Raw genomic sequence first — 14,245 nt, 5'->3', positions numbered from 1 at the left:
ACTAACAATCAATGTGTTCTCCTTTATACTCCTGTACTGAAGGAAGTTGGCTGGTGGAGCAGTGAGAGCAGTGCCGGGCTCGAGAACGGAGGTTCTCGAGTTCGATCCAGTGACAGACTACCCCCGTACGCGCTCTCCATCCGCGCCAGGTTGATGTCGAGCTCGCAACTCGGCCTCGTAAAATAATACTGTGAAATGTCTGTGCGAGAAGTGTCGCCCCACACAGCCTTTCGAACTGCGCCTTGTAAGGCATGAAAATGCCCAACGCTGGCCTGTCAGGTCTGAGCCGATGTCGTCATCATCATCATTGACAAAAGACAATAGACATTCTTGAATCTTGAATCTCTACTCCGCATTCCTTCCAGCTGGGTACATTCACATAATGTATTTATTTTATTTAGAGATACAGTGTGGAACAAGCCCTTCTGCCCCAACAAACCACACTGCCCAGGAACCCCGATTGAAACCCAGCCTAATCACAGGACAATTTATAATCGACTAAGCAGTAAGTTTGGACTGTGGGAGAAAACTGCAAACCTGTGTGCTCACGGGAAGAACGTACAGACCTTCTTCCAGAGTATGCCTGAGTTGAACTCTGAATTCCAACGCTCGAGATGTAACAGCGTTGTGCTAACAGCTGTGCTACCGTGGAGGCCTCTGCCACGTCTGGTGACCGAGCAAGTTAGAAAAGGGCCATGCATGATCTCCAGAAAGCCTTCTCACAGCCAAAGTGACTGTTCTGGAATAAACTTGAATCAATGAACTATGTTCAACAGCTGTGGCAGGGCTTGAATGCTATCACCTCTTGCCGAGTGAAATCAAGCGCCACAGGTAACAGCAGGGCTCTGCTTCTAGATGAATTTAATGCCTTCTATGCTCACTTTGACTGTCAAAACAAGGAGGAACGATCACGAATTCCCATAGCCCCCGGTGGCTCTGTGATTTCAGATTCTGAGGCCAATGTGAGAGCTCCCTCCAGGAGGGTGAACCCTTGGAAAGCACCCAGCCCAGATGGGGTACCTGGCCGAGTACCAATGACCTGTGCTGATCAGTTGGCTAGTGTGTGTTCACTGAAATCTTTAACCTCTCACTTTGGGAGTCTGAGCTACCCATCTGCTTCAAGCAGGCTTCAATTATGCTGGTGTCAGTGGTGACCTGCCTCAGTGACTATCATCCACAGTGGTGAAACCCTCCAGCAAACTAATCACTAAGCTTCAAGACCTTGGCTTCCATACCTCCTTGTGCTATTGGATCCTTGATTTCCTCACTGGCAGACCCCAGTCAGTTTTGATTGGCGGCAACATCTCTGCACAATCTCCATCAGCACAGGTGCACCACAAGGCTGTGTGCTTCGCCTCCTACTGTACTGGCTTTACTGTATAACTGTATGGCCAAGCACAGCTCCAATGCCATATTTAAATTTGCTGATGACACCAGAGTCATAGCCTAAATCAAAGGTGGTGGAGAGTTAACTTATTGGAGGGAGGTTGAAAATCTGGCTGAGTGGTGCCACAATAACAACCTCTCTCCATGTCAGCAAGACTGATTAGTGACTTCAGGACGAGAAAAACCAGAGGTCCATGAGCCAGCTGTCATTGGGGGGAACAGAGGTGTAGAGGGTCAGAAACTTTAAATTCCTCAACGTTAACATTTCTGAGGACCTGTCCTGGGTCAGCAAGTAAATGCCATTATGAAGGAAGCACAACAACAGTCTTCTGCTTCCTAAGAAGTTGGTGAAGATTAGGCATGTCATTTAAAACTTCGACAAACTTCTACAGATGTGTGCTGGAGAGCATATTGACTGGCTGCACCACAGCCTGGTATGGAAACACCAATGCCTTTGAATGGAAAATCCGACAAAAGTAGTAGATACCTCCCCGTCCATCATGGGCGAAGCCCTCCTCACCAGTGAGCACATCTAAATGGACTGTTGTCACAGGAAAGCAGCATCCAGCATCAGGGACCCCTAGCACCCAGGTCATGCTCTCTTCTCATTGCTACCATCAGGATGAAGGTACAGGAGCTTCAGGGTTCACACCGCCAAGTTCAGGAACAGTTATTACCCCTCAACTATCAGGTTCTTGGAGGGATAACTTCACTCAATTTCACTGAACTGTTTACACAAACTATGGACCCACTTTCATGGACTCTTCATCTCATATTCTTGTTATTTATTGCTTATTTATTATTATTATTTATTTTTTCTCTGCTCAACTTGGTAACACCTGAGGTACGGGCATAGCCAAGGACGCCCATTTGTCAGTTGCTGTGAACTTTCAGACCATTCTAGTGGTGTTTTGTATTGTGGCTTTCTCAAGATTTACATAGATATTGATGTGTGGCCCTAATTGTTGAATGCTATTGTGTAGTGCCTTTGGGATGATACCAGTTGGAGATATTACTATCAGAACAATGTATTTCCTGTTCATGTTCCATGGTCTTTCAATTTCCTCTTTTAATTCAGCATATTTCCAGTGTTTTTCACTTTTGATTTCTGTATGTTATGTGTGTTTGGAATGGCTGTATCTTGCTCGTTTGTCCAGTATTATTATATCCAAACAGTTGTTATAGATTGTCCTATCTGTAATAGCAAATCAGTTGTAATATAATTTGTGGTGTTCTGACTCTAAAACTGGATCAAGATTGTATTTATAGTAAGGTATGATTTCATTTATGAGTTTGTATTTTAAAACAAGATTTTGAGGCATGATGTTTGCCACTTGATTGTGTCTGTGTAAGTAATCAGATTGAGTTAAACTGATACAGGATCCTGTAATGGGTTGGATTGTTTCTGGTTTTTCTTCATTTACCATCTTGAATTTGTTGGTCTTTTATAATGTATTTTTGACAATTATTTGTGTTAACCACCTGGCCCTATATAGCCACAAAGAATCATTCTGTAACACTCACAACACGCTGGAGGAACTCAGCAGGTCGGGCAGCATCCGTGGAAAAGATCGATCGACGTTTCGGGCCGGAACCCTTCGTCAGGTTCCGGCCCGGAACGTCAACCGATCTTTTCCACGGATGCTGCCCGACCTGCTGAGTTCCTCTAGCGTGTTGTGAGTGTTGCTTTGACCCCAACATCTGCAGGTTATTTTGTGTTTAAGAATCATTCTGTTTCTGGGAAAATGTCTCCAAAACTCAGATCCTGGCGTTCGATGCTTCCTTGCTTAATGTCCAAGGATACATGTTGTTTCAAAAGGACAGGCAGGAAGGCAGAGCATTGCTCTGTTGGTAAAAAATGAAATAAAATCATTAGAAAGTGGTGACATAGGAGCGGAAGGTGTTAAATCATTGTGGATAGAATGAAGGAACTGCAAGGGTTAAAAAAACACCCTGATGGGAGTTGTATACAGACCTCCAAAAAGTAGTAAGGATGTGGCCTACAAATTACAGCAGGGGATAGAAAATGCATGTCAAAAGGGCAATGTTACAATAGTCATGGGGGTCTTCAATATGCAGGTAGGTTGGGAAAATCAGGTTGGTGGTGGATTACAAGGAGTGCCTATGAGATAGCTTTTTAGAGCAACTCGTGGTTGAGCCCATGAGGGGATCCGCTATTCTGGACTGGGTGTTGTGCAATGAACCAGAATTGATCAGAGAACTAGCATGGATAAAGCAGTGGCTGATTGGCAGAAGGCAAAGAGTGGGAATAAAGGGAGCCTTTTCTGGTTGGCTGCCAAAGACTAGTGGTGTTCCACAGGGTCTGTGTTGTGACCGATTCTTTTTATTTTATATGCCGATGAATTTGGATGATGGAATTGATGGCTTTGTAAATTTGACAGACGATATGAAGATAGGTGGAGGGGCAGGTAGTTTTGAGGAAGTAGAGAAGCTACAGAAGGACTTGGACAGATTAGGAGAATGGGCAAAGAAATGGCAGATGAAATACAATGTTGGGAAGTGTATGGTCATGCACTTTGGTAGATGTAGAAAGGGTTGACTATGTTCTAACTGGAGAGAAAATACAAAAAACTGAGGTGAAGGGGACTTGGGAGTCCTTAAGCAGGATTCCCTAAAGGTTAATTTGGAGGTTGAGTCTGTGGTGAGGAAGGCAAATGCAATGTTAGGATTCATTTCGAGAGGACTAGAATATAAAAGTGAAGATGTAATTTGAGACTTTATCAAGCACTGGTGAGGCCTCACGAAGTATTTTGAACAATTTTGGGCACCTTATCTGAGAAGGGATGTGGTGAAATTGGAGAGGGTTCAAAGGAGTTTCACGAAAATGAATCCAGGTTTCAATAGCTTGTCATATGAAGAGTTTTTGATGGCTCTGGGCATGTATTCACTAGAGTTCAGAAGAATGAGGGGTGACCTCATTGAAACCTATCCAATGTTGAAAGGCCTTGATAGAGTGGATGTGGGGAAGATGTTCCCTGTGGTGGGAGAGTCTAAGACCAGAGGACACAGCCTCAGAATAAAATGGAGATAAGGAGGAATTTCTGTTGAATTCTTTGACACAGGCAGCAGGAAACAAAGGAATGTAATGTTTTGTGCTTCGTGGAGACCTGGCTGACAGATGAGAAACTGGATCATGCCATCGAGCCCTCTTGGTTCTCCCTGTTCGGGGCAGACAGGTTTTAAAATCTCTCTGGGAAGAGTAAAGGAGGTGGGGTATGCTTCATGGTCAATTACCCTGGCTGTGAGCCCCCGGAATGTGCATGCCTCCGGAACGTGCATGCCCTCAAATTCTTTTGATCCCCCGATCTGGAGTACCTGGTGCTGCTACGAAGACCTTTCTGGCTGCCTAGGGAGTTCATGGCTGTTATCAACACAGCAGTGTATATTCCACTGCAGGCTGATACTGACCTGGCTCTCAAGGAGCTGTACGAGGCCATCAGCACCCTGGAGGCTGCCTTCATCGTTGCCAGTGACTTTAATAGAGTGTCGCTAACCAAAGTCTCTCCGAAGTTTTGTCAACATATCCAGGTGAGCACATGGGGAGATAGCATACTTGACCACTGCTACTCTCCCTTCTGCAATGTTTACAAAGTGCTTCTCCGCGTTCCCCCCCCCCACCCGCATTTGGAAAATCGGATCACTTCTCCATCTTGCTGTTGCCAAGGTACAGGCAGAAGATGAAACGAGAGGCGGCTGTAGTTAAAACCATCCACTCTTGGTCCGACCAATTGGTGTCCATGCTACAGGCCTGCTTTGATGATGTCAACTGGAATGTCTTCCATGATGAGGATGTCTCCGAGTTCGTGGAAGGGGTCACGAATTTCATCTGGAAATGCATCAAGGATGTTGTCACCCAGAAATTGGTCTGGATCTATCCAACCCAGAAACCCTGGATCAGCAGTTCCGTGCCAGCAGCATTTACTGCGCCACGCAGAGCTTACGTTGCCAGTGACCAAAAGGAACTCAAGAAATGCAGCTACGATCTACATAAAATCATCAAGGCAGCAAAACAACAATACAGGGACAAGATCCAGACACAACTCTCCACCAACAAACACGCAGCTTATGGCAAGGTCTGCACACCATCGCAGACTTCAAAGCCTAACACAGGGGAGTTTCTAATATCATTGCCTTTCTGCCAGATGAGCTAAATCATTTTTACGCTCGATTCGATGTTGCCAACACCGAGCCCCTGTGAAGACCTACAGCTGATGCAAACTGCAGCTTGGTCATCTCTGATGGTGAAGTGTGCAGGTGTTTCTAATGAGTGGACCGTCGCAAGGCTGTGGGACTGGTCGGCATCCCAGGGTGGGTACTCAGAGTGTGCGCGGCACAACTGCCTGGTGTGTTTACAGATATTTTTAATCTCTCCCTCTCCCAGTGTAGAGTGCCCTCCTGCTTCAAAATATCCACCATTGTTCCTCTACCTAAAAACACCAAGGTAGCATGTCTGAACGACTGGCGTCCTGTCACACTCAGCTCAATAATAAGCGAATGCTTTGAGAGGCTGGTCAAGGACTACATCTGCAGCTTGCTACCACCCACACTGGACCCCCTACAATTCACCTACCGACGCAACCGATCGACAGATGATGCAATAGCCACAGTTCTACACTCCGTCCTTACACATCTGGAGAAGAAGGCTACTTATGTGGGAATGCTGTTCTTGGACTACAGTTAAGCATTCAATACCATAATTCTCTCCAGGCTGGACAAGTAGCTCAGAGACCTTGGCCTTCATCCTGCCTTGTGTAGCTGGATCCTGGACTTCCTGTCAGATCGCCAGCAAGTGGTAAGAGTGGGCTCCCTCACCTCTGTCCCTCTGACACTCAACACAGGTGCCCCTCAGGGCTGTGTACTAAGCCCCTTCCTTTAATTTCTGTGTACCCATGACTATGTCACCACCCACAGCTCCAATTTGCTAATTAAATTTGTTTACCATACTACACTGATTGTCCTAATTTCAAACAATAATGGGGCAACCTACAGAGAAGTCATCACTGACACAGTGGTGTCAAGAAAAAAAACCTCTCCCTCAATGTTGCAAGAACAAAGGAGCTGATTGTGGACTACAGGAGGAATGGAGACAGGCTAACCCTTATTGGTATCAATGGATGTGGGGTTGAAAAGATGAACAGCTTTAAGTTCCTTGGCATAAACGTCACCGACGACCTCACGTGGTCTGTACACACCAGCTGTGTGGTGAAAAAGGCACAACAGTGCCTCTTTCACCCCAGAGAGTTGAAGAAGTTTGGTATGGGTCCCCAAATCCGAAGAACTTTTTACAGGGGCACAATTGAGAGCATCTTAACTGGCTGCATCACTGCCTGGTATGGGAAATCACAGGACTCCGCAGAGAGTGGTGCGGACAGCCCAGCACATCTGCGGATGTGAACTTCCCATGATTCAGGATATTTACAGAGACAGGTGTGTAAAAAGGGCCCGAAGGATCATTGGGGTCCCGAGTTACCCCAACCACAAATTATTCCAGCTGCTATCATCTGGGATTTGGTACCGCAGCATAAAATCCTGGACCAACAGGCTCCGGGACAGCTTCTTCCACCAGGCCATCAGACTGCTTAATTCATGCTGATGCAACTGTATTTCTATGTTACATTGTTGTACATACTATTTATTATAAATTGCACATTGAGCATTTAGACAGAGACATAACAAAGATTTTTACTCCTCATGTATATGAAGGGTATAAATAATAAAGTCTGCTCATTTCAATTCAATTCAATTGTATCCACCACTTCTGCTGGCAATCACAGGATGAACCTGTTAGAGCTTTGTTCAGCTTTCTGGATACTATAATGTGTGAATATAAAATATTGCATCACGTCAAATTAATAACAGCCCGGCATTTCAAAGTTCAAACTAAATTTATTATCGAGGTACTTGTATATCACCGTATACAACCCCGAGGTTCATTTTCTTGTGGGTATGCTGTGTAAACCCTTAAGAATAATAACCACAATTGAATCAGTGAAAGACTCTATCAGCTTCGGCACTCAGCCAGCATGCAAAATTCAACAAGCTGTGCAAATACAAAAAGAAAGAAATAATAATAATAATAAATAAGCAATAAATATTCAGAACATGAGATGACAATTCCTTGAAAGTGAGTCAATAGATAGTGGGAACATTTCAATGACGAAGAGAAGTTATCCCCTCTGGTTCAGGAGCCTGATGGTTGAAGGGTAATAGATGTTCCTGAGCCTGGTGGTGTGAGTCCTGACGCTCCCGTACCACCTTCCTGATGGCAGCAGCGAGAAGAGAGCATGGCCTGGGTGGTGGGGGTCCCTGATGATGGATGGTGCTTTTCTGCAACAATGTTTCATGTAGATGTGCTCATGGAGTATTAAGATAAATTAACACTGCCTGCATTTTACCAATGGCCTCCAAGTTCAAGTTCAGTTTTTAGCATTCAACCATACACATGTATACTGTCAAACAAATCTGTTCCTCTGGACCAAGGTGCACAGTGCAGTACATTAAACTCATAAACAACACATAAAGTAATATTACCACAAATAAATTAACAAATAACAAGGTGCATTTATGATACAAGTTAAAAAGTTAACAGTATAACATTAATGGCACTTCATACACGATAATACTGGTCACACATGATTCATACTTGTTGATATAATTAGATTTTTGAAGTACAGGGGACATTAACGTCCCATTAAATTATAAATGTAACTTTTTATAATTTGCAACAAAAAAGTTGTCATCCTATATTCTGTATTGCAAGTTTTCATTGCTTTGCTCACTTAATGAGTAGTAATAAAATGTCAATCTTAATTTGGAGAACAAAGTTATACCGTTTAATCCTGATTGAAATTCCTCCAAGGCTGTTGCAGTGTTGAATTGTCTGTAGGCGTGCAGTTGGCAGAAATTTGGCTGTATGAACGATGCATTTCTGCTGCTGGCATTCGTGTTGTGTGGCGCTGAAAGAGCTTGTTTCAGCAGGAGCCTCTTGTCCTCTCTGTAGAGGCAACATGACCAGCATTAGGCTGCCTAGGCAGTCTTTTTATTTGTGTCTGAAATGCTCACAAGTGCCTCAGAGATAAATAAAAAAAACACTTTAAAATCACAGTTACTACTTCCACCAAATAATTGGGATTGATTTATTCCTGTCACAGGTACAGTAAAAAGCTTCCATACTGTTTACACTGATCAATTCATTACACAGTGCACTGAGATGGAACAAAGTAAAATAATAAAAACTTCCCAGAATTTTCTGATGCCCAACCATTTAAATTCGTATCACCGTTCCCGTTCTGACATGTCAGCCAATCATTTTAATTCCTATCCCCATTCCTGTTCTGACATGTCGGCCAATCATTTTAATTCCTATCCCCATTCCTGTTGTGACTTGTCGGCCAATCATTTTAATTCCTATCCCCATTCCTGTTGTGACTTGTCAGCCAATCATTTTAATTCCTATCCCCATTCCTGTTGTGACTTGTCGGCCAATCATTTTAATTCCTATCCCCATTCCTGTTGTGACTTGTCGGCCAATCATTTTAATTCCTATCCCCATTCCTATTGTGACTTGTCAGCCAATCATTTTAATTCCTATCCCCATTCCTGTTGTGACATGTCGGCCAATCATGTTAATTCCTATCCCCACTCCTGTTGTGACATGTCGGCCAATCATTTTAATTCCTATCCCCACTCCTGTTGTGACTTGTCGGCCAATCATTTTAATTCCTATCCCATTCCTGTTGTGACTTGTCGGCCAATCATTTTAATTCCTATCCCCATTCCTGTTGTGACTTGTCGGCCAATCATACTGGTGGTAGACCTGAGGAGAGCTAAGGTACCGGTGACCCCTGTTGCCATCCAGGGGGTCAGTGTGGATATGATGGAGGATTACAAATACCTGGGGATACGAATTGACAATAAACTGAACTGGTCAAAGTACACTGAGGCTGTCTACAAGAAGGGCCAGAGCCGTCTCTATTTCCTGAGGAGACTGAGGTCCTTTAACATCTGCCGGACGATGCTGAGGATGTTCTACGAGTCTGTGGTGGCCAGTGCTATCATGTTTGCTGTTGTGTGCTGGGGCAGCAGGCTGAGGGTGGCAGACACCAACAGAATCAACAAACTCATTCGTAAGGCCAGTGATGTTGTGGGGATGGAACTGGACTCTCTGACGGTGGTGTCTGAAAAGAGGATGCTGTCTAAGTTGCATGCCATCTTGGTCAATGTCTCCCATCCACTACATAATGGACTGGTTGGGGACAGGAGTACATTCAGCCAGAGACTCATTCCACCGAGATGCAACACAGAGCGTCATAGGAAGTCATTCCTGCCTGTGGCCATCAAACTTTACAATTCCTCCCTTGGAGGGTCAGACACCCTGAGCCAATAGGCTGGTCCTGGATTTATTTCATAATTTACTGGCATAATTTACATATTACTATTTAACTATTTATGGTTCTATTACTATTTATTATTTATGGGGCAACTGTAACGAAAACCAATTTCCCCCAGGATTAATAAAGTATGACTATGACTATGACATTTTAATTCCCATCCTGACATGGCCTCCTCCTACCACAGTGAGGCCACCCTCAGGTTGGAGGAGCAACATCCTACATGCTTTCTAGGTAGCCTCCAATCTGATGGTCTTAACATCGATTTCTCCTTGTAACTTTTTCCCCTCCCCCTTCCCATTTATTCATTTCCCCACTCTGGCCTCTTACCTCTTTTTCTCATCTGCCTATCACCTCCCTCTGGTGGCACTCCTTGTTCCCTTTCTCCTGTGGTCCACCTTCCTCTCTGATCAGATTCCTTCATTTCCAGTCTTTTACCTTACCCCACCACCTGGTTTCACCTATCACCTTCTAGCTTGTTCTCCTTCCCCTCCCACAAGCTTTTTATTCTGGCATCTTCTCCCCTTCATTTCCAGTCCTAAGGAGGGGTCTTGGCCTGAAATGTTGACTTTAACTCAGCTTCCTGACCTGCTGAGTTGCTCCAGCATTTTGCGTGTGTTGCTCTGGATTTCCAGCATCTGCAGAATCTCTTGTGTCTAAAACAATACCAATGCATAATGAAGTAGAACAGCTGCAGAGAGAGTTCAGTGCAGGTAAACTACAGGTGCGAGTTCATAATTGGTAAATTGCTGTGAATCATGATGCACAAATTGTTATGGATTGATTTAAGAGGTATGGTGTGACTCTGTCTTGCCACTGGATCCAGATGGGAATTGGGAAGAGAGAGTGAGACTGACGCTGTGCAACTCTCCCTCACTTAAATCCAAATCACGCGCTAGTCTCGACACCATCATAATGGTGTTGAGGTCCTCATCGACGTCAACGATGGACGAACAACATGGTGTGACTAATCACTGAAGAGGAAAACATATGGTTACTGAGCAGAGAGGTCCAAATTCAATAGTTTGATCTCAATTTGGACAGCAGAATCTTTCATACATGGCTCAAATGTGCTCAAATTCCTGGAATAATGGATCTATCTATCTGTTGATTAGATTAATGGCCCGATAATGAAAGAGGATTTTTGGTTATTGCTGAAGAAGGAAGTGTAGGTTACAGGGTAAAAGTGAAATAAAGATCAAGGCAAACCTTCCTGAGTGATTTTAAAAACTGCATTTCAAAGTTCAAAAGTTCAATGTTTGAGGTATATTTATTATCAAAGGTAAATATATTCACCATATAGAACCCTGAGATTCATTTTCTTGTGGGCATTCACAGTAAATCCAAGAAATATCACAGAAGCAATGAAAGACAATACCCAACTGGACAAACAACCAATGTGCAAAAGATGACAAACTGCAAATACAGCCGTGCTAATCACAGTACACCTAGTCACACACAACACAACACATAAAAACCATAGTTACAATCCAGCACATAGAGTCACAAAATAATATTAGCACAGATCCCTGACTGGCATGGTCTGAAGATGGACAGGTTGACAGTTACTCACACTATTATAATAAAACATGCAGTGGTATAAATATGTGAAACAGCAGGAATAAAAGATGAAAAGGGCCTAGTGCCGGTGAGTGTGTCTGTGAGCTGGGAATGGATTGTGGTGGGCGGGGGGAGTGGCAGGACATTTAGACAGGGTATACATGTGAGCTTGGTGGCAGCAGGGTGTTCAAAAGTCCAACAGCCTGGGGGAAGAAGCTGTTGCACAGCTTGACAGTTCTGGTTCTTATGCTGAGGTACTTATGCCTAACGGTAAGAGGTCAAAGAGATGGTGGGAAGGATGAAAGGGTCTTTGACAATGCTGGAGACACTGCATACGCAGTACCTCTGATATATGCCCTGAAAAGGGGGAGGATGGGGAGAGAGACACCTCAATCACCTTTTCAGTTGATGATTTTGACATCTTGGTTACTCACAGGGATGCATTTCCAGCATGTCCTCCTTCCCTCCCCCCACCTTTATATTCCAGCGTCTTCCCCCTTCCTTTCCGGTCCCGTTGAAGGATCTTGGCTCAAAGTGTCGACTGTTTATTCACTACCATAGATGCTGCCTGGCCTGCTGTGTTCACCAGCAACTTTGATGTGTGTTGCTTGAATTTCCAGCATCTGCAGACTTCCTGGTGTTGCTGCCTGACCTACTGAGTTCCTCCAGCATTTTGTGTGTGTTCAGTGGGAAATAAACAAAATGCATCTGTCAGGAAGCAAGTACTGTCATCGTAACGTGCATGCTCTGCCATGTTACAAACCAAGAAAACCCTTCATTTGGTCGTCTAAAATTTCTGATTAAAGTGTCTCACATTACTTACCAATCTGTGTCTGCAGGGTAGAGACAGAAAGATTTGTAGTATACTTTGGGTAAGTAGAGTGAGTTCTGTTGATCAGATTTTGTGCAAATATTTGATTATATCTATTGCACACATCTTTGGTTTGCATGTAGCATGACTCCAATTAAGGATGTGTTAAGTTACTGGTACCTTAAGATATGAGGTAGCTAGTTAAAATAACTAGGATGCTTCCTATTTATTTAATTGTTTAACTATTTATTAACAATTAATACCAAGACTCACTTAGATGCTGAATGTGATTTTATACTTTGAACGGTTTTATTTCAAGTAACCTTCTTTACATTGACTATTTGCATTTTGCATTGACAATTGCACAAATAAAATGTTAGAAATAAATTAAAATGAATACTAATTTTTCTTCTGCTGTCATAGTACGATCACTTGAGTCAAGTATGATGCCTTCCCTGGGCAGGGGTTCCCAGTACGTTTTTTTACTCCACAGACCCCTACCATGAACCAAGAGGTCTGTGGACCCCAGGCTGGAAGCCCCTGTCTAGGGGGTGGTCTATTGGTGGGTCTTTGGCTGGCTGTTGAGGCTGATCTAGGGATCCATATCCAGACCTCACGATCCTGCCCTCTTCACCACTTGCCGATCACCGCTGCACATAATCTGGGATGTTAGATTGGATTCCCTTAATGGAGGATGTTTGTGCATTTAACGTGGGGAAGCCGATGCGCAGGGAGCCACCACACGGTCTTTGACATTGGCTAAAGTGGGCAGTTAGAATGACCTTTATCAGAACCGGGATACACAATGTGTTTTTTTTTACCAGTTTGGAAACGACAAAGTATTCTATGTGAGTGAAAGGGTTGGCATATGAAGAACACTTGATAGCTCTAACCCTGTCCGTTCTGGAGTTTAGAAGAATAAGGCGGATCTCTCTGAAACCTATCAAATACTGAAAGGCCTAGGCTGAGTGGATGTGCAGAGGATGTTTCCTATAGTGGAGGAGCTTAGGACTAGGGGACACAGCCTCAGAATAGAGGGATGTCCATTTAGAACAGAGATGAGGAATTTCTTTAGCTAGAGAGTGGTGAATCGGTGGAATTCATTGCCACAGGTGGCTGTGGAGGCCAAGTCATTGGGCATATTTAAAATGGAGGTTGATAGGTTCTTGATTAGTAAGGGCATCAGAGGTTATGGGGAGAAGGCAGGAGAATGGGGATGAGAGGGATAATAAATCAGCCATGATGGAATGGCGGAACAGAATTGATGGGCCGAAGAGGCTTATATTACTCCTATGTCTTTTGGTCACAAATGCAACATCTCACAAACTTTTACCGCTCAGAGAAGAAGCATTAGGTTTTGAAACAAAATGTTTTAATGATTTAGTATATTAATTTTTAATTGCTTGTTCTGTCTGAATTTGCTTGATAATTTGCTTTTTAATGGCTGTTGCATCAAGATTCTGTACAGCTGAACAAATAAATATGTGGATATGTTTGCTGTGTATTCATTTTTGGAGAAAATTCACCTTTTGAGTTTGATTTGCACTGAAAACGTGCTTTCTATCACTTCTGTCTGCATGAGGCTCTTGCTTTCAAAAATATACATAACTCAGTTTATAAAATTAAAATTGGATATGGTTAAAATATCTTTTCCTGCTGTTTGAAGGCGTGTGATTGTGTTCTGTGAAACTATGGTAATTATCGATGTTGACATTTTTATTTCAATTTGCAGGGCTGACCCAGAAAATCAGATTATGAAATCAAATTTCATCAAGAGAAAAATAGTTATTTTACAAAATGACGAACCAGGTGGAATATTTGAATTTTCTTCACAGACGAGAGGACCATATTTTGTGCATGTGAGTCTGGATTTTTAAAAAATTGTCCGTTACTCTGCTGGCATTAGGGTAACAGTGAAGGTCCTCCATGTGTCTGTCCTTGGCCACTCAGATGTAGAGGGAACTTCATTGCTGTTTCAGTAACAGGTTTGTTTTACCAGTCAGGATTGTTAACTCTGAGCTGAACCCCTGAACCTGGAGGACCTCTGCCCTTTGTCTGTCCTTTACCCTTTGACCTG

The 14,245-nt window shown here is 43.5% G+C and overlaps 1 protein-coding gene across 1 annotated transcript in view; it reads left to right on the top strand.

The window, feature by feature from the left end:
* Positions 1 to 14,245, top strand: part of adgrv1 (adhesion G protein-coupled receptor V1) — a 514,329-nt gene that overhangs the window by 56,100 nt on the left and 443,984 nt on the right. The window contains exon 11 of the mRNA XM_063069242.1: positions 13,901 to 14,027. Coding sequence (XP_062925312.1) covers positions 13,901 to 14,027 — 127 coding nt within the window. The remainder of the gene's footprint in view (positions 1 to 13,900; positions 14,028 to 14,245) is intronic.

The sequence above is a fragment of the Mobula hypostoma genome, chromosome 16, assembly GCF_963921235.1.
Source record: "Mobula hypostoma chromosome 16, sMobHyp1.1, whole genome shotgun sequence".
NCBI lineage: Eukaryota > Metazoa > Chordata > Chondrichthyes > Myliobatiformes > Myliobatidae > Mobula > Mobula hypostoma.
This window is presented reverse-complemented; position numbering and strand designations above follow the sequence as displayed.